General features: G+C 38.9%; 1 protein-coding gene across 2 annotated transcripts in view; it reads right to left on the reverse strand.

The window, feature by feature from the left end:
* TMEM132C (transmembrane protein 132C) overlaps positions 1-20,512 on the reverse strand; it is a 180,917-nt gene extending 160,405 nt beyond the window's left edge. Inside the window, exon 1 of one of the 2 annotated variants that reach the window (XM_071763112.1) lies at positions 19,872-20,512. In XM_071763112.1, coding sequence (XP_071619213.1) covers positions 19,872-19,947 — 76 coding nt within the window. In that variant the 5' untranslated portion in view covers positions 19,948-20,512. The remainder of the gene's footprint in view (positions 1-19,871) is intronic. The other variant, XM_071763113.1, reaches the window with a different exon arrangement.
* Positions 20,513-25,399: the final 4,887 nt, after the last annotated feature.

The following is a 25,399-nucleotide window of genomic DNA, read 5'->3' on the forward strand; positions in this document are numbered from 1 at the left end:
TGTCCAACTGAGAAGGGAGGCTGTGCTTATAATTAGGCACAGCACTCATCCAGATTCTAAAAGCAGAATTAAAACATTCTGCCATGTGCTGACACCTGGCTGCTGTCCAGACTTGTTCTTCATTTAGTATTATCACTGGAAAGGAGAAGGTTTAAGTAAACTAGAAGAAGATGAGAAGATGGTTGCACATGAGTGTCAGTTCATACAGCCACCAAGACACACAAACTCTCTAAAAATCACTTGTCAAGAAAAGCAGTTTACTAAATTCTCACACTGAAGCTACTGGTCCCCAGTTTTGGTCCCTAAAAGCTTATCAGAACATAAATTCTGTGCAAGCAGCCTGGATGTAAGTTTAATCCCACTGCTGAATTTTCTGGGTCTGCAATACCTGGTTTGTGCAGAACCAGCATCCCTCATCTCAGGTCTGTGTTATCTGATCTGCTGAATAGCTTACTCCATGAAGCTATCACTTCCCATGCCAATTCTTCTCTGCCTTGAGAGTCAGAGGAGATTATCACCATGTGTATCCCAACACCTCTTTCCCTGGTGAAATAAAACCAAAATCCTGACTATTATTATCCATCATTCTTTTGGCAGTCAGAAAAAAAAATTGAAGTGCACTTCCTTTATCCAGTTCCATCCTTTCTTTCACTGGGTTTGTCTAATGCACAGGGGTAATTAAAATATTTTACTACCCAACTGACAGCCCAGTGCTCCTTGAGCTAAAAGGCTACTAAAAGGCATATATACCCCAGAATGAATGCAAACAGCAATACCAAAATATTCAACATTCCTCAATACCAGAAAACACTCTGCACAACTTCCTTTCTGCTCATTTGTTTTTATATTAAAAAAAAAAAACAAAACAAAAACCCACAAATCCAGTCACAAGTGAGCAAAGACCATGAACGTTCTCATCTTCCTCTAAGCATTCCATTTGCTAACATGTTTTAGCTCAAATTCCTGCTTAGTCATGCCTGACACAATCTCCTCTTTTAAGCAAACATTCCCTCCATTCTGTCCTGTGGCTGCCAGCCAGTTTCCAGTTGATGCACCCAGTGCTTTTCTGCTTGTGTCCAAGCATGGGGAGATCTCTTAAACCTGCTCTCACACAGCAGTTTTATTCTTGCATATGTTCTCCATTTATAAACAAAGCATATGCATATTTATCTATAGACAGGTCTACATATATGCACATTCAATTTAGAGATTTCAAAGAGAATATCAAATCCTCTAACTTGGGCTATACACAGGACATATAATAACTGTACATCCAGAAGCCAATAAATATCCCTATGAATAGAAATCATTCTTCACCCTGGAATCAAAGCTTTGTTGCAGGCTGATTTAAATGAAAGGCTTTTTATATTAAAAAAAATACCAATAGAAAAAGATAATTAGCATTTTTTAAAAAAGAAAAAAAAATCCAAACAACTTTCAGAGCTTCTACAAAAGCAAAGTGAAATAGAGAGACAGACCCAAATTTTCTGATTAGATGCCAGCCTCAGAAATCATCACTGAAAATAGTGTTCAGTACCATTTCCTTCTCAAATAACCTCTTTAAAATCCAGTGAGTTCTAAGATCACAGACAAGTTTTTTGTCAAACAGAAAAAACCACCTCCAATGTGCTGATCAATTAACTGATCACAACTGCCACTATCAGACCCTGCTCAATTTTGCTCTGCTCAGTCTTGATGTTAAGGGCAAGAGTGGGCTAACATGTCAGAAAGAAAGAAAAACTCTTTCCTGTTACCTGTAATTGGGCTCTTTGGACAGTGGATGGCAAAATTATTTGCAAAAATAAAAAAAATAATCTTCCACATCCTTATAGGCAGGTGGGACTCAGAAAGCAAGGGAAAAACATGGAAGTTGTCCAACTGGTAACCAACCCACTCCCACTGATACTGAGATGAAACTCTTCTGGTTTTGGTAGGCAGCAGGTAAGTCCACTGGAGGCAAGGAAAGAACTTCTCAGCCCTTCAGGCCACCAGTAACCTCTTCTACACCAGGAATACTACAGCCACACCCTGTCCTCAATTCTTGGTAAAATAATTAGATGTCAGTTCTCTTCCTGTGCTATTCTTAGATTCTAGATGCCTGATGCTGCAAGACTATCCACTTTCCTTAGGTTTAAAGAGCAATCTGGATGGCTCCAAGTGTCCAAATCTTCCTCTTCTAAGAGGAAGTCCTTCCTTCCGTTGGGGCTCCTCAAGGTTTTGTCAGAAATACAGAAGAATAGCTCCTGCTCTGAAAACTGTTGCTTCCCAAAATGCGATTAATTACTGAGTGACTACCTTAAGAGAGCTGGTCCACTGCCTCAGCTCTAATTACATTTTGCATGTCAATTAATTAAACCCAAGCTAAATGAAATACCAGTTTTTATTTAAAGTTTAGTGGTAAAAAAATCATGGGATACAATTAGATGTTATCAGACGTGATCTCAGCAGGTTTGCAATTATTTTATGTATAATAGGTTTCTAATCCAATAGAAAGCTGTAATTAAGAATATAATTAACTTGTGGCATTCTACTGATGTCATACACCACAAGAACAAATAATGAGCTCCAGTTTTTAGTGTAGAATCCTTAATGGATTGGTCTGTTTCATGAATTAGGTACATAAAAATAATTTACTATGGGAAATTGGCCAACATAATGGCAACATTTAAGCAACAAGTGAAGTATGAAACAAGAGGAAATAAACTTTGCCCTGTCAAGGACAATCTGGCCAGAACACAAATTTTCACCTGGTACCCATGGCATGGAATTGGTAGACTGATTTTCCTACTAACAGAGATCACTGGCTGGATCTACAGTTCTTGAGAACAGGTCTGGGGAGTGGTAAAAAACACAGCGTATTTGCAGATGTATCTAGTTACCAGGATGCAGGCAGCCTGTCTGAATAGGCAAAGCAACAAATTAAGCTGCCTGATGTTGTTTTGGTGCTATACTGAGCTCTTCTATGTACGCAGCAGACAGAGTCTCATGTGCTTTGCAGATCGTCTCCTAGATTCAACAAAACAGATATTCTGGGTTTACTGTCTGCATTAAAATTCTGGATTCAGTCTGGGTTTTATAACATACCACAAAGCATCCAATCTCTGTGATATCACACCTCTCACCAAACTTATAAGAAACCTTCCAAGTCACTCCCACTTATAAAACAGTTTGTGCTCCTGTTGTGCTGTCTAATTCAAAGATTTCTGTTCTAATTTAAACTTACTTGGACTCTACCAGTTCCTCAGATTTTTAAATAGATGACACTTATGGGGAGAAAAAAGTGAGATAATAAGGTAAGTTTCCTTAGCAAATTAGAAACAAACCATCAGAACTACAAATGCCTGCTGTATGTTCATACAGTGAAAAGAAGAGCCTACAAAATATTTCTTTTCAAGTAAGGCCTCTTGCAAGAAGTATAAAACAATAAAAGCCCGACTTATCAGCTAAGGAATCTGGTGCACTGTAGTTTGCTGGTGATGTAAAGTAATAATGTAAGACACAAGCACTCTAGGAAATACAGATGAATAGACTTCTTTTAAAAAAAAAAACCAACCACAACAAAACCAACTAAACACAAAGGACACTCATCTTTCCCTCTAAATTCTTAGCATTTCCCTCCTTTTTGAAAAACAAAAAATGAAGCAATTGAGTATATTATTACCTTATTTCTGCTGCCCACTGAAGAAAATTATCATTCCAAGATTCAAAGAACAGTATTTTATTTTGTAAGCTGACTCGAAGGAAATTCTTCATACAACAGACAAAGCCATTCTCAAAACATTAACCATCACGTTCAAAAAATTTGTAAGTACATTCTCCCAATTCTACTCCTAGTAGCTTAATTAGCAGAAATATTTATAAAGATCTTACTGGAAGTCTGCCTGCTTTGTAGAAGCCTAGAAAAATTCTAAATAAAGACCTAAAAACTGCACCAGATAAAACATTCTTATAGTATTCTCACCAATCACACAGGTCAGTACCATTCTTGAACCTGAAAACACTCAGATTTTTATGCAATGTGTTGAGTCCTCATTTCCTGACAGCTGCAAAGAACTCTTAAGGGATTCTATAGCATCTGAAGTTATTAAGTCCCAGTGAATGCACCATATTAGCTGAAAGACCAATACCAAGATCACTGACGTCAGGATGAAGCCCTGAGGTGCACTTTGAAATCTGTGTAGTGGCAGGGTCCAATTCAATTGAATCCTGGCATCCTAGGCTACACCAATTAAAAGCCATTTTCTTGTAGAGTTACACAGGTAAGAGACAAACTTATTTATTTGTGTACAGTTTCTACTGCTCTGTCTCACATAAAAGCCACTTACAGCCATCTTATAAAAGTGTTCCTAAATCAGAGATACTTCTGAAACCACTCATGATGCACACAGTGAGTCATAAATGTGGCCACCTGATTATTTATAGGGAAACAATACTGTGATTTTCTTTCTTGCATGAACTGTGTTCGAAGATCTAATGAAAAAAAGCCAACAAGTTACAGGTTCTTCTTGCCTTGATTTCAGTGGTTGGTAAACTTTCAGAACATGAACTGCTCCAAGCTGGTTGGATTGTGGATCCACCACCATCCCTGCAGCTGTGCCAGGTATTCTAACATCTTTCCACTGAACTCTTTAACTTTCTTTTGTTTGCTCACATCTTCATTCTGATAAGCAAGCAGTGAGTGAAATGGAAAAACACATTGACAAATCCTATACCAGCCCATTTATCACTTGTATGTCACTAATATAAAAATGTTCTTGAGTTCATCTACCCATAGAGAATGTTTTCTCTTAGCAGTCATCACATAGAGAAATGTTCAAAAGAAAACCTTTTACTTTACTAAAATATCATGCCAATAAACTTGATCCAGATGCTGTTATGTATGTTGCTAATGCTATCAGTTTTTCATCAAAATGGAACTGATTGAATTAATATCCTTAGTTAACAGTCCTTTTAATCACAAGAGGTCTCTTTCAGATCAAAGTGGCAAAGAAAGAGTCTGAGTTCAAACCTATTCCCATGTATCCAGAGTCTTTCTTTAGGATTCTTACACTTTTTCCACAGCTCAAGATGTTGGCACTTCATGAATCAATCTCCAAGGATATTAAAAGCAGCAGGAATAGCCTACAATGAGCCAGAAGGGTCCTTCACAAAAAAGAATGTTACATTTGCCAAGGAAAGCACTAAAAAACTAATAAGGAAATCCAGATTTAAACTTAATTTATCCCCACATACATACACATTAAGATACAACCTTTAATGACACATTATTTCTTCCAGAGGACTCTGCCTAAGGCTGACAGAATGGACAGCTGCTCACCATTTTTCATCGTTATGTATAACCCTATGCGTTAATTCAAGACACAGTTTTTAAGTGCTGTACTGAATTATTAAAATTCTGATCAAGTTTTTTTGCAGTTTATCATGATAGCACACAGAACACTTGAGAAATACCCACACAGTTACTTACCAAATACTTTTCTGGAACAGAATTTTCTTAGGTTTTAAAAGGGTGAATTGCAGCACAGCAAAATTAGTAACTAAAGTCTCAGAAGCATCTGCTAATACAGATGCCTAATTTAGAAAACCTGTGGCCCGGGTTTTCTGAAGAATGCAGTATAAGTGAAAGTTCTGAGCAAAGCTCTTGCTTACCTCTTGCTATAAAAAAATATGAAAGCATAACAAATTTTTTTTTTCCACCAAGCATAGTGCTAACTGTGGCAGGTAGAACAGAATATAATATACAAGACTGTTACAAAACTCCTTTTTAACTTCCTAAAATTTTTGTTCCTTCCACAAGACACAGGTTAATCTGCAAATTTATCCAGCATTTGTAGCAACAGCAAGTAAAGGAGGGATTCAGAAAATGAAGCTCTGAACGCCATGGGAAGTTTGAGAGGTAAAATTAGATGCTTCAAACCAGATATCCTGTGCCTATATCTTCCTTCTGTAGTTTGCATTTGGCTCATGAGGACAAACTTGGAGTCTTTGAAGGGCTATTAAAAATATGTTCTAGAATGCTGTCAGCAACACCGAGTCTGAAAAACAGCAACAGCCACAGAGGCTGTTTATACTCAAAATGCTGAAGTTCCTCTCTGCATAGATTCAGAAGTTAAAGCCCTGCTGAGTCTGTTACATCTCCACACCTTCCAGCTTCTGTAACAAATGAAGCAGAAGTTCACAGACAATAACCTCCTTCAGTACAAAAACTGGGATTTTTTCCCAGGAAGCTATCCATCCTGTGTACAAAATGAGACAGCAGTCCCGTAGATAACCACCTGTTCTTTAACCCTTGTCATGCCCTGGGATTACTTCCTCCTCCTTTGCTGCATAAAAGGGAATAGAGAAAGAGGCATTCCAAAAATCTGCAAGAGCCTCTGTGGCTCTGCAGCTTTTCCCCTGGAAACTGGACCCAGGATGACTTAGGACAGTTAAAGAGAAACATACCCAAGAAAATCCGTATGCAGCTCTGGTATCTGAGATGCAGCGTGCTCCACAAAGATTCTCAGAATAATTCTGCTGCTACCCTCTCAGTTCTGCATTAGGAACAGACTAAACCAAATTTGCAGACTTAGAATTCTGGCAACTTCAAATAGATTTTCCATGGAACTAGACCAAAACCTATACAGCTTCAAAAAATATTTCCATCCCCTTATTATGCGTCTTTTTTTTTTTTTTTTTAATGAAGGGACATGTTTGCAGGAGTTATTTGCAGTTATTAATCTTACTTAGTGAAAATGAAAATTAGCATTCATACATCATCATCACTTAAAAGAAAAGAGAATAAAGAAAACACCATCTATCTTTGCATCCAACAGGGAAAATCACAGCATTTAACCCAACTAGTGCTGCTTACAGAAAGGATTCTAGCTGGCTAGAACTCAGGATTTCTGGCTGGCTTTATTCTCAGAAACAACTGAACCACTTCACAGAAACTTTCCCAAATCAGTGAGGAGATATGTAGCATGGAAAAATTCAGCTAAAACTATCACAATTAGAGAAAGTAGGATTTTAAAAGGGTATTACAGCGAGAAGTGTTGAACAATCAATCTAGATGTAATTTTCTGATATAGTTATCTGCCCCATTTTTTAGATAGAAAATTGCAATTAACCTTAGCTTTTTAAAATATCAATTTGAAAAAAAAACACACAATTTTACTGCACTTCCCCATCTTCTTTTTCAATGTAACACTGATCCATTAGGAAATATCACATATGCAATGAATTAGACCACAGACCTTTCATCTCAAACAGCTTTGAAATGCTGCTTAGTAAGCCCACTAGAGTTCATTTTTTCAGTAAGAAGGATTTCTTCACTAAATCTTCACATTGTGAATATACCATGTGGTTTGCATTTTCTGTTTCTTCAAAACAGTCTTCCATAAGCTCTCATCATTTGATTTCATTTCCAGTTAAGAGTAGCTAAAATCTGAAATACAGCGAGACAAATTCAAAATTAAAAAGTATGGGGGGGGTCATATTCACCCTGTGTTTATGTAGAGTGTCCTTTACTTTTGTTCTGCATTATTAATAAATTTAAAACTCAATATAAATCCATTTCTTCTAAGATAAGTAGAAGTTAACGACCCAAAACTTGCTTTCTGAGAGGGTGAAAGGTTGCATGACATATTAGAGTAACAGCTTCAGGAACCAAAACCATAAAAAAGAGCACAGGTAACAGAAGAGTTTTCCAGCTACGTCCTTTAACATTTAATGTGCAGTAATACTAACTGGTGTGCTCCAGTTTTTCAAGTTTGAAGAATTTTCTGTTGTGTGTGTCTAACTTCAGTCATGTATGTGCAGATTCATCCTGGGTAACTGAAGCATCTAAACATGGACCTTACTGAAATGGAAGAATGGATGAGATGTAATAAAGGCTCTATTGGAGTCAAAAGATCACATCAATCTCAATCACCCTTTGGAAGCATTTCTTACTCCTCTGTGGTCATAAAAGCACAGAGTAATTTAGGGTCTTAAACTTAGATACCTATGTTGGAGTTTGAATGCGAATGAGTGGCATGGATTTCCAAGAAGTGCTAATCACCTAACAAAAGTTACAGACCCACCTCTTTGAAAAATAAGTCTGTATGGGTTGAATTAATCTAACCTATACTCAAAATACCATAATTTTAATGTCTTCCACAGGTAAGCTGGTGTTCATCATGGTGAAAGATACAGACAACATTTTTAGTTGAAACCCAGAGAACAAACCATCTCGCTCTACAGCAGACACCCAGAGCTGGCCAGATAATTAGCTTTCACTCCCAAAGAAATAAGTAACCAATTATAAATACATTTTAAATACCTCTACTTGTAAGATTCAAATCGTCTGCATTAATTGTAGTTTAAGTTATTTGAATGCATGGACTCAAATTGTTTTAAACATTTGACCCTGAAGGATGCCAAAATAAAGTTACTTGAACAGCACCTATCACTTTTAAAACATAAACTAATTAGCCAAAAAAGAGAGAGATTTCCAAAATTACTTCAGCTCTGACAGGGTCTAGCAGTGCCAAATTCTATCTGGCGTTGCTCCCCTCTTCCAGCAAAGAAATAAAAGGAATATATAAAAGCTCTAAAAGAAGAATTCATGAAACTATTATCTGCCTACAAATGTCCCTCCATCAAATCTGCTTCCCTTCATAGGAAAGGAAACAATGGTAAAATGACTGAAGACACTTTACCAAGCCACCAGGAATTATTAGATACATAGAAAGCAATGTATATGTAGATTGGTACCTCAATGAATGGCAAGATATCTACAGAATTAAGTAGGCCCAGGATTTCTCTTGCAGTATGTAGGGCATGTCAGAGAACCCAGAACAGAATTTGCTTCATTACAAAGGAGCTAGAACTTGGTCAGCTAACAGCCTACGCCAATAGCTTGGTAGTTATTCACGCACACATTTTAACACTAAAATCCAATTTTTAATATCAGAGAAGTCCAGTGATAAAATAACAAACTACAAAAAGTCAAGAGAAAATAATAAGCACTGGTTACCCAAAGCTTCAATTTGATATACAGTTATTAAACGATAAACGAGAAGAGCTGGTGCAAGAGCCCATGAAGTACAAGAAGGGTTAAAATGTACCTAAAGTTTAAGTGGGTTTGGACCACTGTTAGACTGACTCATTATACAAAGTTGAGAGATCCATTTCAGGGTCCAAAATTTTCCAGGCACTCAGAACAGTAGATTCAACTTCACACATCCGTGCCACTGACAAAAGGGGCTGCTTTTCCTCTTCCCAGATAAACCAAAACCAAATCAATGCAAGTGCTTTCCATATAAACTATTTGCATTTTGTGAGTTCCCTGAACAACACTGCCTAAAGGCGTGATTTTTGCCTCAAAGTAATTCTGACATTGCTGCACTCCATGATCATGTTTAAATGTCATCTGATGATTCCTATTAAAGTGCCACAGTTTCGTTACTACAGCTAATTTAATTCTAAATGAATTTTCAAAACCAAGACTAAAGTTCAGTGGAAGCCTGAAGCTTTGATGACTTGGGAAGCTTAGAGCCTGAAATACAGTGATATCCACCTTTAATCCATGAAATAGCCAAAGCAACATCATGAATATATGACTCTTTGAATAACCATATAATGTAATAAAGTAAGACTTTCCAGATGGTCTTTGCACTATAGCTGTTTCCAGGCTAGCATTTGTCTTTCCAAACCAGTCAGTAATCCCCCTTTCCTCTTCAGACTGTTTGTGACATTCCCAAGGAAAAAAAATTCAGTATACTAATGCCATTGTGTCACACAGTTGAAAAAATTCTACTGGTTTGCTGGCATTCCAAAGCACAAATTGGTCAGTATTTTCATATTGATTCCATAACATAGTGAGTGAACTGCTGAGTACCATCATATGATACCAATCTCATATTAAAGTGGTATTTTCCCTGGGTAAAAAGGGAATTAATTCACATTACCATCTAATCAGTTGTAGGTGTTACTGCAAAAAGAACTTGCAATCTTACACCGAAGAAGAAAATATTTCTCTACCCATAGTATGTAAAAAAAAAGCAATCATGTGCTGTAGCCAATCCTATTTTACAGATGGGCAAATTAAATCTGAGAGGTTATCCAAGCATTCACATTTGCAGATACAGCTGGAGAGAGAATTAAAGAAAACAGGGAACCCTACTTACAATTTCTTGTTCTTTCTATTTAAAAAATCCTTTTCTCATTGAGATGGAATGAGAAGAGGACATGCTAAACAAATACATGGGAAGAGAGCTCTCCATTTCTGAATTCTTTTAATAAATTTCCTTCTAAAATTGTCAATGGGATGATTATGAACAACAGGAGCACAAAGGCTTTTAAAACAGTCTGAGCTCAAGAGCATTGCTCATAAAAGACCATCTTTTTGAACACCTATGAAAGATGGAAAATTAGTGTCTGCCAAATAAAACTCTTATTTTTAACAGTAGGTTTTGTCATCTAAAAGACTAAGGGTGGAAGATACACAATCAAGACATACCAGGCCAGACACAAGAGATCCAGTCAAGAATAACTGCAAACCCATGTAATGTCACATCAGCTTTTCCAAGAGACCCCGGCTTTACTCTTACATTAGGCATGTGCAGTCCCTTTGGCTATTAGTGCCAAAGTGTGACACAGAAATTCATTGAATAAGCATTTTAGAGCACAGATGCTGTCTCCAGAAAATGTGGAGCCCTTTCTAGTTGTGCAACCCATACTCTGTATGACTCAGGTCCAAATTTCAAATTACAGCTACCCCCAGGGAGAAGCATCTTTTCCATCTAAGCAGTTCAATACTGCACACCTGGAACTTGTGAAATACATCAAGTTTCAGCATACCCACCAGAGGAGCAAAGAAGACAAAAAATCCTAAATTAAACTCATCATTAAAAATGTGGAAATGTGAGGAATGACAACTAAAGTTACTAGGGAGTATGACAAGTGAGACGCAAATTATTCCTCTACAAGTTTTTATATAAATCTATTGCAAGACTGAAAGCCTCATGAGTCTTCACACCACATTCACAAGCAGGTATCCAGTCTCACTAAGGGGCAGCTAAATTCAATCTTCCTCTGCTCAGATGTTCTGATCAGCAAAAATTAAGTCAATACTGAGAAGTCAATACTACATTACCTTCTCCACAGTAGTTATTTATTGTATTTGCTGCTCTTTATTTCATGCCAGCAGAATGATAGGTCTACGGAGCAGAAACAAACTTTCTGGCTCTTTCTACAGAGATATGAAATTAAAAAGAAAAACAATCACAACATCAAGTCATGCAAAAATGAATTGGGTTTATAAGAGGGCTAAGGTGTAATTACTTTCTACCAGCACATCCACACCACCAACTGAGCAAATGCTGGAGAATTACTGTATGTAACAAACAAGCTGTAATAGCCCAGTAAGCATAGGCCACTTGTCAGTCAGGTTTCACTGTCTCAACATGAGCCTAATGACATTGTACAATGATTGACAGAGTAATTTAGCTGCCAACAACAAGCATTAAAATCATTAATTAAATTAGAAAACAACTGAGCCTGAGTCTGTTCCCACTGATGGCAACAGGAAGGTTCTACGTGGTTACACAGGACATTGGGACATCAGAGTGGGCTTGCAGCTCACCTGTCCATTCCTCCTCCGTATGCAACTCATCACTACTACAGAATGAGTTCTGCAACCCAGGCTGACAAAAAAAACAACCAAACAAAAAAGCCCTAGCAAACTCTAGCAGCCATGTACTCCTATATACGTTTTGTTCATGCCTGAACCCTTTTTTCCATCAACACAGGACTGAACTCCACTTATGCTCCCCATTACATCTTTGCTCATTTTTTCACTCCTGGTTCTTCTCCCAGGATTCCAAGATGTTACCTTACAAAACATTTATCTTTTACTCAGTGTTTCTCTCCCAAGGTTCTTCTTTCTGTAAATCCTCATCCTCACTTTTTCCACCACACACCACCTACAGTCACTCTTCCCCCAGTCAATCTTCTTCCTTACCCAGAACCCCCAACTCTCCCTTCCACGTGTCCCCAAACTGATTCATGTCCTTTCCAAAGTTCAGACCACATTTTCCTGCCCCATTCACTTTTTGCCCATTTGACTTCCCACCTTAAACCCCAGTTTCATCCTTCTTTATTCCATCTGGCAGTTTCTTCTTCCAGAAACCTTCCCTGCAGTTATTAAAGTAGATGAAGCCCAGAGAGCACAAGGATGGACACTCCCTACCTGCATTTCTATTGCTCTGCCCATGTCAGACTTTAGCAGTGAAGATCTAATTGCAAGAAAAATAGAGCTCAGCCTGACATGGTATGTGGCCAGTGCATAGCAATTTTCATTGATTTAGCTCTAAGGATACATCAAGTCTTTCCTTGTCATAAGCAAATTAATTCTTTCAAATGTTGATAACTTGACATCCCATCAAATCAACCATGGACTGTTTTCTCAACAACTCCCAAGTCTCCTCCTAGCAAGTTTCATCAGAGTGCTTCTCAAAGAGGTCAACAGCTATTTTCAAACAAAGGAAAACCTGTAGTTGCCCCTCCTTCTCTCCACTAGCTCTCTTCTTGTAAACCACTGAACTCTTGGCTGAAGTTTTGGAAAAGAAAAACACTGCATTCAATCTGAGGCAGATGCTTGGCATGGGACACTTTAGCTAAAACAGTTAATAATTGGGAATTTATAAGAAACTAAACCCAAATCCTTTTAATGGTAATTCTAAAAAAAAGCAGTGCTACCAGTCCTGTTTGCAATAATAGTGCAAGAAAGGGTTTTCTTTGTTGTGAGGGAGGTGATAGTGTGTATCTGGTTTGAGTTCAGGAAAATAGTTTTATCTTAAGCATCAAAAAGTGCATTCTACCTGCATGAGGAAATTGTGATACCTTAATGTAAGCCTTGGTTTTATTTGTTCAAAATACAGAATCAGCAAAATGAGAAAAAACACTCAGTACAATGCTGCTTCATTTATCAAGTGCCTCTCATGTTCTCTAACCTCTCAGTGTTTAATATCCTGCATTGGATGGATCATGTAAGCAACTCCCATAACAATCTTTTTTTTTTTTTTTACTATAGTGTCCCACAAACAAATTAAACCAATACCACTGGAAATACTAGGCTGCAAAACCATACTTAAGACATACTTCATCCTTCTCCCACTGGACCCATCCTCTTTTTTGCTTATACAAGCAGTAAATTTATCCCAAGGTAATACAAACTTATCCTTTTTTTAAAAAAATATATATTTTTTTTTTTTTAAGTATTTTATGTGCTTTATCTCCCTGAAGCAGCTTACAGAGGAATTAGAGGTATGTCAGAGTTGGCACAAAAACAGGGTTGCTCAGTTTGGGAGAGGGCAGAAACCTGGCAGCATCAGTTTACATTGGCTCAAGCTGGTGAGGAACTGCACCCTCAGGCAATACAACTGGTTGGAAAATAGAATTTCACAAGGACAGAAACTAACATTTTGAAGTTTACTTTGATTCTTAGACAGAAGAAATAAAATTGTTATATAAGATTAAAATGGTTTTTAAAAGTAATTTGGAACAATAAATCTTTCCATAGCAACTCCAAAGACTTTGTTCATTTTTGTAATATTGTAACAACATGATGGAAAAATACAAAATATGCGCTCTATACAAGATCTGTTATCAGTTTGTATTTGAATAGCTTTATTAGGAAAAAAATGTGAAAAAATACTGAATTATCTCAGCAAATTTAAAATTGTGCTTGCATCTAAAATGCAAATTGCTCTGTTAATTACATCTGTTAATACATTCAAATATTTTCCAATTAAGTACTGCTCCGCTGAAAAACTATCAAGCAGAAATATGTATTGGTGGATATATTTCAACATCTATACTCTGTGATTACGTTTTGCAGTGCTGCAGTTAACAAGAAAATTCTAGTGGATCAACTCCTCTGTTGCATCAGTATCATGGGATATCAACTTACCTTTTATTTACTTAGGATTTCCTGTTCATGCAAACAGAAACTGGCTTTTGGATGTGCTCAGGAGGCCATTAAGTCTTTTTTTCCATGCAAAAGCACAAACTTTTTTCAAAGTCTTCTTTCATAATTAAGCAAGCTTCCCTCCCCCTTCCTTTGCATTCTTATTTAACTTCAAAGTTTCCATGTAAATGTCAAATACCTCACCACTGTTTTGGGGCTTAGTGTTTGCTTCAGAGTATTGAAAAGGGCAATTTGCTTACAGTCTCCTCTGTAAGTTTCTGTTTCCTGACCTTAAAAGGGGAACATACAACCAAAAGCATCAAATGCAGAAATCCTGGTAGCAAGCATTAATGTATTTATGATAAAATACAAAAAAAATTTACGTTGCTCCTCTATAAAATCATAGCTACTTTATAACAATTGTAGAAGAAAACTGAAGATACTATATTAGAAAAAACAGCTAAGAAAAAAAGGTGCTTGACCTTATACATGACACTTGCAACACTAGCAGATGGCAAAATCAGATTCTTACTGCAATATATAATAAAAGCATCTACTTAAGGAAGCTTGTCTAGCTTCTTACATCTGTCAAGCTTCTAGAACTGTCCAGCTGTGAGAGAACATTTTGGTAATGACAGTGGTACTTCAATTAGCATGATCTGTGCTGTTCAAGCATAAGAAATGCCAGAAAAGGTTCTCTCCAAGCACAAAGTTACTGACCCAAGATGTCAATGATGCAATAAGACATTAGCACATTTCTTAAGTGTGTTGGCAAAGAACCACTTAGGCAAAATGTACTTCACCGTGAAGAAAATTTTGCCTAATTGACCAGTGCTGCAAAGACGCCTGTAATTTTAGTGATGGGAGTGACACTTTGTTTATGGAATTCAAGCTCAACAGATTATTATGCTTCAGAATAGCAAAGAAAATAAGAAGAGTAGACTCACTGGGTCATTTCACTAGATACAGCTGAAAAGAAAAATGGTAACCTGAGGCTGTGTATTGACCCAAAAAACGTGAACAAATAGATAAAGAGAGAGTATTTCCATTTGCTAACTAAAACAGACGCAGGTACTACTGGACTGAAAATATTTCCAAAGCTGGAGGCATCTGCAGGCTTTTACCAGATACCTCTAAGTGAAGAGATTGCAGAAGCTATGAACTTTCAATGCACCATTTGTCCCTCCCTGTTTCAAAGGGGTCACATCTGTCACTAGAGCCTGAGCCAGTCCACAGAACACAAAACAGTACAACTACTTGAAGAGCTGAACACTGTGAAACTGTTTTGCTAGGGTACTGAGTCTGCAAGAAAAACTGAATAAAAACTAAAGGACTCAGGGCTTTAAGAGCAAGTCAGGACAGGAGTTTGAAGGAGATAAAAACAAGTTTTTGGGCCAGAAAGTTATTACATATCTCTGTGAACTACAAAGCACTGAAATTTCAGCCAAATACCTTAAGATAACACCTTCTAGCACCACAAAATATTACCTGGATTAGTACCACAGCAGTTTTCAGATACTAAGCAAATGAAAAGATTCCACTGGACAAAGTGGGAAAAGCAGGATTAAGTCTTTCACCAACAAAAGAAAATTGGAGTAGATGAAAGACAAGAAATGACAGAAAAACAAGGAAATGACTGATGAAAACAGCAAGAAAGTGGCACTTCTGACAGTCTGATTCCTGCTCCATGGCCTTTCACTAAATATATTTTCTTCTTTGGTATCACATCTAACCAGTAAACCATAAATGTCCCCTTCAAACTGATGGACAAGTATTATTTCAAGTAACCCACAACATGTGTTTGCCTTCTTTGCATCTTCAGTTTAACTTTTTAACATCCCTATTCGATGACTTTCAATTACCGTCTTTACATACACGTTCTATCAAGTTGTTGCCATTTTACTTTAACATTTTTTATCATAATGGGCTTTTTGTCTCCCTCAAAATCACTAGGACACATCTAGTAGAGCCTACCAGATGTGAATCACTGCCAAAATATCAGTGTGGCAGCACAAACATGCATGCAGCATACAAGTAAATCAAATGAATTACCAAAGGCTTGAAGAAAATTGGGATTCAACACAACAAATCTTTGACACCTCTTCAATGGTGTGATCATACTCTGAAGATTTCAAACTTACAACTTGCCCCCTGCCTGACTGCCTTAAGTAACCACAGCTCAGAAAGATTTATTGCAGAGGGGCATTACCTTGACAGCTCTAGCCAGGGAAGTCTCTATACCAACACCTGTAGTACTTTTGCTGTTATCCAGAATTTGTAGCTATTCTTTACAAGGCAACTTTCCAGTGGTGCTGAACTATTGCTTTGCTACAGAGTTTAAAAAGAAAAAAGCAGAACTAAATCCCAGTTCTCAATAAAACCCCCATCCTTTCATTATGAACAGTTTGTCAATACTTAGTCATAACCATTTATGAAAACATGTGCTGTTTCTTATTTCATGCATAGGCTTAGCTCCCCAATGTGAGTGCCAGATATGTATTTCTATATTAGAAAAATGATTACACATATGACATTTTATATCAGCCATGCATTCAGAAATACACTTTAAAGACATTTGTAATGCAACTGCTGAGGATTTTACTAAATATTTTGTCTAATAAACTTTAAGATCTACTACCAAACATGCAAACAAAGTGCTATTAATATTCCAATTTCCTATCTCCATTTTGAAAGTGTTACATCCAAAAGAGAGATTAGCCACTCCCAAAACTCCCTACAGTTATAATTTATCATAATGCAAGTCCCTGTTGTTATCTCACCTAGCACAGCAAAATGAAATTAAGAAAAAGACAATTTAGAAAGTTTTCCGTAACACTAGGGTATCCCCCACTACTGAACTTTCTAAATAAGATAGAAAAAACCTTGCAGCTTAAGCGATTTAACATCAGAATGAAACAATATTTGAAATAAAAACCCTCAATCAGTTTTCACATTGGTGTGACTGACACAAGGACATATCCCATGATTGTGGTATAAAATGCAGCAGATGAAAGCAGGTGCTATACCAACCTATGGATGCACAACTTCAGTTATATTTGTTTTCAAACACTAAAGTACCTAAAATTCTTGTAACTCCATTCACTTTTAACAACTGCTCATGTTTAATACTTTCTTAGACACATATACTTCTTGTGCAAATGAATCCAATCCTCTAGCTGTGCATTCTTACAGAATCTAGAAACTCCTAAAAATAGGGTATTTCCAGTTTCTATGATTCTTGTTCTAGTTCACAGCTAATATGAAACTGAGGATTCCCAGTTATCTATGCATTACACAATACAGTAAATGTATAAGCTTACGTCTGCATTTCTGCTCTGATTGAACAAACAAAATATTCTTACTTCAAGCTCCTGGATACCTTCTATTGTCTCTAAAGAGGCTTAAGCACATGCATTAGCACTTTGCTGAAAAGAGGTCATTTCCTGAAAGGAATATATATTCACTTGGGATTTACTTATGTAAATAAAATTTCACACACATACTCTCCACCTTGGGAACAGGCATCCAGTAATTGGTATGTAAAACATGTGCTTGTACCTAAATGCAAGAACACTTTTGCACACTGACTTTTTATACATCCTGGTCTAACTAGAGGCATGGTTTAAATTAAATGCTAGGCTTTTTTCTTGAGATTGAATGAATTAGCATTATTGGCCAGATAATAAGCACAGCATAATGGCACACTGAAGCCTAAGGCAACATTTCAGGAGAATTTTTTTGAGAAATTCAGGCCTGATAGGAGATGCTAATGAGTTCAGAGAAGTAAATATAGCTCTTTAAATAGCAAATGACAACTTGTCTATAATAGTAAGTTTCTCAGCACAAACATTTTCGCTTGCAAGCTATGAAGTGACTTTCATTTAGTTGGACTTTAGCTCTCCAGAACAATCATCCTAACACACCAACAAAAAGAGTGCAAATACACAAGGGGAGAGCAAATGAAATGCTTGCTAAGGCCTCACAAGGAAACCATACAAACACCTTATTTAATAAGTTTAATTAACCAGCTCTTTTCGAGATCATGCTGAGAGGCAAATTCCTTTCTCAGAAGCTCTGCTTTTCTTCCCTAAAGGAAAGTAATATTTTCTCTTAGTCTCAAAGAGCACAGCCTAGAAACCCCCAGCAGCTGCTGCTAGCAGTGGTGAGCTGTGGCACCACTACTGACTTTTTTACAGCATAGATGAGTCAACACTGACTGAGGCTCCAGCAGAGAGAAACACTTAATAAGGTTAGGTTGTTTATAACCTCTCACTGTAACACTTTCTCCCACTCTTAAAGGAGAAGCAGCAAAACCTATGCATTTCTCTTTCAAAAATACTTTCAGATGGATAATGCCTATATATGGGTGTCTAATTCAATATATTAAGTCTAATGCAAACACTTACTGGAGAAGATGCATTTGTGGCTGTCAAAGCTGCATGGCAGAAGGGACATCCTGCACCAGAAAAATGCCAGACCCTCTTTACAAGAAGTCTTAATCTCACACAGTCTCCAAAGGTGAGCACCAGGCTAATACAATTCTCACCTCCAGGCTGCAGCAATCAACAGAAACCACTACTTTAGATTCTTCATATCAGCACTTCCAAAGCATGCCGAGTCACTGAGATTTACATAGTACATTAAAATTAATGGACAAGTGACCAGCAATAAGAGACTGTGCAATTTTCTGCTAAGTATTCTGTTTCCCCTACCAATCAGGGTGGGAAAACTCCCTCTATGAATTGCTATGCATTGCAATGTACTCAAAATACTTCCGTACATCTCATGACTGCCTCAACAATCAATTATCCTGGAAGAGAGGTTAGCACGTCTGGACAAAACTAACAGTGAAGAGTCTTATTAGTAACCTTCTCGTGTCACTCGAACCACACCATTAATACCAACAAGCTAAAAGGCAAAATTATGTTTTTCATTCCTAGCGATGGCAACAATGGCAAGAATTGCAGAAAGCTTTACAAGTTTCCATTCTTCCCCCTTCCCACCAACAGGGGAAAAGGCTATGCTTTAGAAAATATCCACAACTATCGTGGTGTGAGCAAGAAAACAAGAAGTGTTGGCGCATGGCAGTTTCCTACAATTCTGCACATAAACCCCTGTTTGGATCATGCACAATTTGCATCCCCGAATCACTTCAAAGATTTGCCTTTGACAAAAGGGACCCCTGTGATCACAGAAGTTCAGCGACAAGAAAAAAGAGCAGATCATTCAAGTTACCTCTCTTAAGACAGTCCTGTTCCGCAGCTTCTGCTTTAATCAAAGTAATGTTAAAAATGACCGAGACATCATATATATCACAGTAATAAGCATCTTGTCCAGCCCAGGTATAGGGCTGCTATCCAGTCTCTACCAATGCAAAACTCCGGTATAGTTCAAAGTGCTCTATTCCTATACACTGTCAATGTCCTCCTGGTGTCTCCTACAGCTTCCACCGCTCCCCATATTCCGCTCCAAGCTGGGACTGGGGACACCCTCTCCCACACAGAAGATCATTTTAAACGCAACGCGATAATTGAGATGCATTTGTAAAGATCATCGTCGGTGAGGCAGAAAAACTTTCCCCGTTTCTCATTTGGTCAAATGCAAGGTTTCCAAACGCTCAAATAAAGAAGAGGGGAGGGGGGAAAGTAGCAAAAATAAAGAAAAGAGGGGTTAGGGGGGTAATGCGAAATTTTAAAATAGCAGAAGCAGAATTTAAAGAAAAGAGGGAAAGAAGGGGGAAGGGGCAATTTAGTTCACACTCCGCTACGGTGGAAAACAAGACGCTTGCTTAGGAAGGAGTTCAAATCGCTGCCCGAGTATCTGCAAACCAGCCCAGCGCAGCCTGCAGGAGATCAACTGGTGACTCCTGTGCTGTCCCCAGCGCAGCTCCAGTCGGCTCCCCCCACTCCCGCCCGGCGACAAGTGTCTCCCCTCTTACCTCTGCAGAGCAGTGCTCCGAGGAGCAGGCTGACAGCCGGGCAGCGGGGCCCGCCGCCCCGGGCAGTCCTCGCCATGCCGAGGAGACGGGGACAACGTCCCGGACGCGGCTCCGGGGGGCTCCGCCGCCTCCCGCTAGCTCTCCCCGCCCGCCGCCCGCTGCGGACGCTCCATCGCCGAACCTCGCACGCACACCTCGGCCCGGAGCGCCGATCAACCCTGCGGCGGGTTCCTGTCCATGCCGGCTCCGCTCCGTCTCCTCAAGCTCCGCACCTTCCCTCCGCGCCGGCGGGCCGAAGGGGCAGCGCCCGAGGGGGTTGAGGCTTACGGGAGCCCCGGCGCTCCCCGAGCAAAACTTTTCAAGCGAGAAAGTAAAGAGGCTGAGAAGGTCCGTGAGCCAGCAAGGGTCGGGTCGTCCCCCGGCCGGTGGCTGTCTCGCTTCCCCTCTAAACCCGAGTGCCCTCCGTTGCGGCTCGAGCCGACTCCGCTTCCTGTGCCTTTATCTCGGTGCCGCCGGCAGCCGCGCACACACACAGCCCGTTCCCTCGGAGGAGGGAGGGAGGGAAGGAGGGAGGAAGGGAGGGAGGGAGCGGGCAGGGAGGCGGGGGTGGGCAGCGGACCGTTGGAGCTCGCGGCAGGGAGAGAGGGGGGCGGGAAGCGCTGAGGGGAAAGGGGACCCCCGGGCGGTGGCTGAGTTGGAAGGGAGGGAACGCCCGGCACTGAGGGGAGGAGCAGGAGCCGGTGTCGGGTCCTCTGATGCTGAGTTCCCCCCCCCCCCTCCAAGCCCGAGGGAGGAGGCTGAGGAGGTGAGAAGGCTGCTCAAAGCTGCTAAAAGAAGGGAGTTTTGCCCTGGGGTGTGAGCTGCCAGGCTGGGGGCCGAGGGCGGAGATGAGGAGAGGGGCACGGAAATGACGGGACAGCTGGCTCTGGGGAGGAGAGAAGTTCTCCTCCGACTGGAGGAACCATCACTGACCTCGCATTTCTGCACTCCTGCATTCTGAAGTCCTGCTGTAAAGCAAGGTGAATGAAAACCAGAAAAAACTAAAGAAAAAAGCCCCACCAAACCAGGAGATTTTACTGTGCACGTATGCTTGACCCACCTTTCATCGCCTCCTCATCCTCTCCTTTGTTCTTCTCCCTCTGCACACTCATATTTTATAAATACAACTTACAGGATATATTTTTATTCCTATTAATTTGATGCTTTTATCTGCACAGCCTGAATAACTTCAGCTGGCATCTCTTTCTCCTTCTTGTGGCAAAAAATGTAAATACCTGTGGCCCCACAGTAAACATATTTTTAATAAACCTTGCACAGCTGTGGCACACAGCAAGCAAAATACAATTCAGTAAGTATTAAACATTTGAGGCATTTTAGTGTAAGAAGTATTGAGTGAAAAAAATTACCTTAGCAGAGAAACAATCTCCTCTTCTGTTAGAAAGCAATGCCTTTAAATACTGACTTCTTTTGCAACCTGCTGCTCATAACCTGAGAAATTAAGCTCTGTCTGATCCTTCAGGCAAATACTCACAGCCAGTCATTTATCCCTGGCTAATCAACCAAAATCAGTGAGGTTGCCTCCATCTGTAGTCACTTACTGAAACAGGTGTCAAAGTTTATCATTATATATTACCATAAATAAAATGAGCAGAACATATTTTGGCTGATTCTAAAAAGTGTTTTGTCCATCCAAGACATTATTACCAGTTTAATAAACCAAGTCAAAAGAGACTAACATCATGGAGATCTCTGATGAGGATCTGCAGAGCACTTTGCCAGAGGTATGATTTGTACTGTCATGGATTATATATGTTTATATATATATATATGTATATATGTATATATATATATATTATATATATATTATATATATATATAGTATATATATATGTTATATATGTATAGTTACATGATTTTGTCAGTAGCAGCTAACTCAAAAGTGGAAAAAGCAGAAATAGGATGTGGGTGCAATTCTGACATAATTTTTCTCACAACGTTGTAAAGAAGCAATTTTACTACATCCCGATTCCAACGGGATGAGGTTCAACAAGGCCAAGTGCCGGGTCCTGCACTTTGGCCACAACAACCCCATGCAGCGCTACAGGCTGGGGACAGAGTGGCTGGAGAGCAGCCAGGCAGAAAGGGACCTGGGAGTCTGCATTAACAAGAAACTGAACATGAGCCAGCAGTGTGCCCAGGTGGCCAAGAAGGCCAATGGCATCCTGGCCTGTATCAGAAACAGCGTCACCAGCAGGTCCAGGGAGGTGATTCTGCCCCTGTACTCAGCGCTGGTGAGGCCACACCTCGAGTACTGTGTCCAGTTCTGGGCCCCTCAGTTTAAGAAGGATGTAGAGGTCCTGGAACAGGTCCAAAGGAGGGCAACCAGGCTGGTGAAGGGACTCGAGCACAGGCCCTATGAGGAGAGGCTGAGAGAGCTGGGGCTGTTCAGCCTGAAGAAGAGGAGGCTCAGGGGAGACCTCATTGCTGTCTACAACTACCTGAAAGGAGGCTGTAGCGAGGTGGGAGCTGGACTCTTTTCACAGACGACCTTCAACAAGACAAGAGGACACAGTCTTAAGTTGTGCCAGGGGAGGTTTAGGTTAGATATTAGAAAGAATTTCTTCACGGAGAGGGTGATTAGGCTATGGAATGGACTGCCCGGTGAGGTGGTAGATTCTCCGTCCCTGGAGACATTTAAAAAAAGACTGGATGTGGCACTCAGTGCCATGGTCTAGCAACTGCTCCGGTGGGTCAAGGGTTGGACTAGATGATCTCTGAGGTCCCTTCCAGCCCGGCTAATTCTGTGATTCTATGATTCTATGATACTTGAAAAAAATTGTTCAAAAATGTGTTACCAGCTTTAGTCTCTTCTGCTTGATTGTAAATTCTGCTAGACGCTACAAATACTTAGTTAGATGAGCTTAAATACAACAATCCAGCAGTAAACAGTAAAACACAGCAGCTAACAAACATTTATGTCCTACTTGAATGTGTGTATCTGTACAATCCATCTTATAAATAAGAGAAAGCAGATACAGTGAAGACAAATGCTCCTTCTTTCCCATGCAACTTTTACTAAAGAACCAAAGCCAATCCTGTCATCATTCATAAACTACCAACATTTGTCTTCTTTGAATTGTGAAGAAAATTTCAATGTCATGTAAATTAGATGGAACATGAGATTATTTGGAAATACTGATGAATAGATTGTGTCCATACTGGAGTGTGTATGTCATTTGCATAACATGCTTTGAAGAAAGTTCTGTAAATTGAGCATAGAACCCATTGGCAGAGATTTTCCTCGATAAGAAGTCAGGTAACAAAGTGATAAAAATGATAAAGAAGTCTGGACAGGATAGGTTTGCTGCAACCATTCTCATTCCTTTGAAACTTGCTTTCTTGTAGATACAATGTTTCAATACCAGATTTTTCAATAGAAGCTATGACTACGACGAATTTTTTTTAAGCTAGCATTTTCACAGGAAACCAAAGGATGCTAGTAATGATTTGTCAAAGAATTTGTCTTAGATACAGGAAAGAATACTATGAACTTCATTGTGAATAGTATGTAATTTAATTTCTCATAGGTTTTGTCACAATTTTGTTGTTGTTTTCTACTTGTAGTAAATATTTCGTCAACAGATACTTTTAAGGAAGTGACATGACTATATTTTTCTGAAGGAATCCCTAGATCTATAGTTTTTAGGTCTTTCTGGGCTCTTGTGCATTGTAATAGGCAAAACTGAATTTTTTAGTCTTATATGTAACGGATTCCCTGCTGTAAGTGTAAGGAAATAAGGAACATGCTCAGAAACAGAGTAACAGTGGGCCAAACTTCTCTAGGGTCAGTCAGTCTCCAAAAATTTTGAAAATACCTTACCAGAGTACCTTAGGCTGAAAACGCAAACTACATTGAGGTCTCTCACAACCCCCTCTCTATTTCACCATTTGCAATGTTAAAGTCACACACCAATTAAAAAAACTCCATCAAATCAAAGCTGATATTGCCATGTGCAGATAACAATTGCTAATGGAACTCACCCAACCTCTATGCAGGCCCTGAGGTATTTTGTGCAATTTATGTTTTGTTAATGAATGTATTGCATTGATGCAGATGTTCTTTATGGCAAATGTATCTTACCAATGTTTCTCAGGAGAAAGCACAATCATATACTTTGAGGAGTAACATATTTTTATGGGTGATTGTTACAGTAAGTACTTACAGCTATCCAAATTGCTATTTCTTGTTAAAGAATGAAAAACCTACAAAGTTGTCTTATACTGAGCATGGGGATGTATAACATTCATCATAAAATGGGGGGGGGAAAAAGTATAAGATTTTACACTTTTTTTTTTTTCTTAATGTGAAAATGTGGGTGTTTTAAGGCAAAAACCAACCCAATTTTGTGCTATGTAGACTTTCAATAACAAAAACCCCAAACAAACAAAGAAAAAAAACTGTCAAAGAACCCTAGGACTGGACTGACTAAAAGCAGCGGTGTGTCAGAAGGAATAATCTGATAGAACTTTAGAAAGCAGATGTTGAGATGATTGTGGTGTTGCCAGCAGTGTAGCAGTCAAAAGTGAGTATAATCAGCATTGCAGCCTGGAATCTTTGTTTTAATAATTCTATAATGAAAACTAGTCTTGATCACTACTCTGTATTTTAGCCAAAAACATAGATTTGTCACAGATACCTGTGAGTGGTTTTAGATGTGGTCATTTAAAACTGACTATGCCTACTACTCAAAGGTCCATTAACTTGTTTTCTGTTTTAGCTTGCCCTGTACTGTTATCCTTGACATTTTATCATACAAATGACCCTGTTTTTCAGTGTGACCTTAAACAAGTCACCTTACTACTCTATCCCTTAGTGTCCTTATTGGTATAATTTGGTAATTACAACAAATATTTTCACCAAGTGCATGGGGAAAAAGAGCTACGTATGTATTCTACCATACTTTAAAGTTAACAGGACTCACTTTCTTTAAATATAGAATTTTAAATCCTTAGAATATGATAAGGTCCAGTTCACCTCAAGTGCTGATACCAAAATTGTGTTCTGTGTCATTCCATGTATACAAGGTTCCAAATGAAAAAGAGTGGTACACCCTAAAGTCTTCCAGAGATATGCAGTCACATAAAGGAATAGAGTGAAAAAATGTTCAGCATTCATTTTTATCCCATCCTTGTATCTAGGTGCATTATCATCTCTCTTCTGTCTTCTCTGCTTTGTTTTGCAGTTAGGTGTATTGCCACTTAAAGTGATTTTATTATACTTCAGTGTCAGCATTTATCCTTGGAATAGAGATATTACTTGTACCTTTTATAGCTACTCATTCATGCTGCATGAAAACATCATGGCATGGGGTTATTTTCAGTACATCTCAAATGTTTTGTTTTTTTTTTTTTTTTTCTACCATTGTGCCTGGCATTGTCATCTTTTGGTTGACAAATGTTTTGAACAAGGATTTAGGACCACGAGATCCTGTTATTTGCAAAAGGAACCAGCTCACCTACTCATTGTG

This window comes from Heliangelus exortis, chromosome 19, assembly GCF_036169615.1.
Source record: "Heliangelus exortis chromosome 19, bHelExo1.hap1, whole genome shotgun sequence".
In the NCBI taxonomy this organism is placed as follows: Eukaryota; Metazoa; Chordata; class Aves; order Apodiformes; family Trochilidae; genus Heliangelus; species Heliangelus exortis.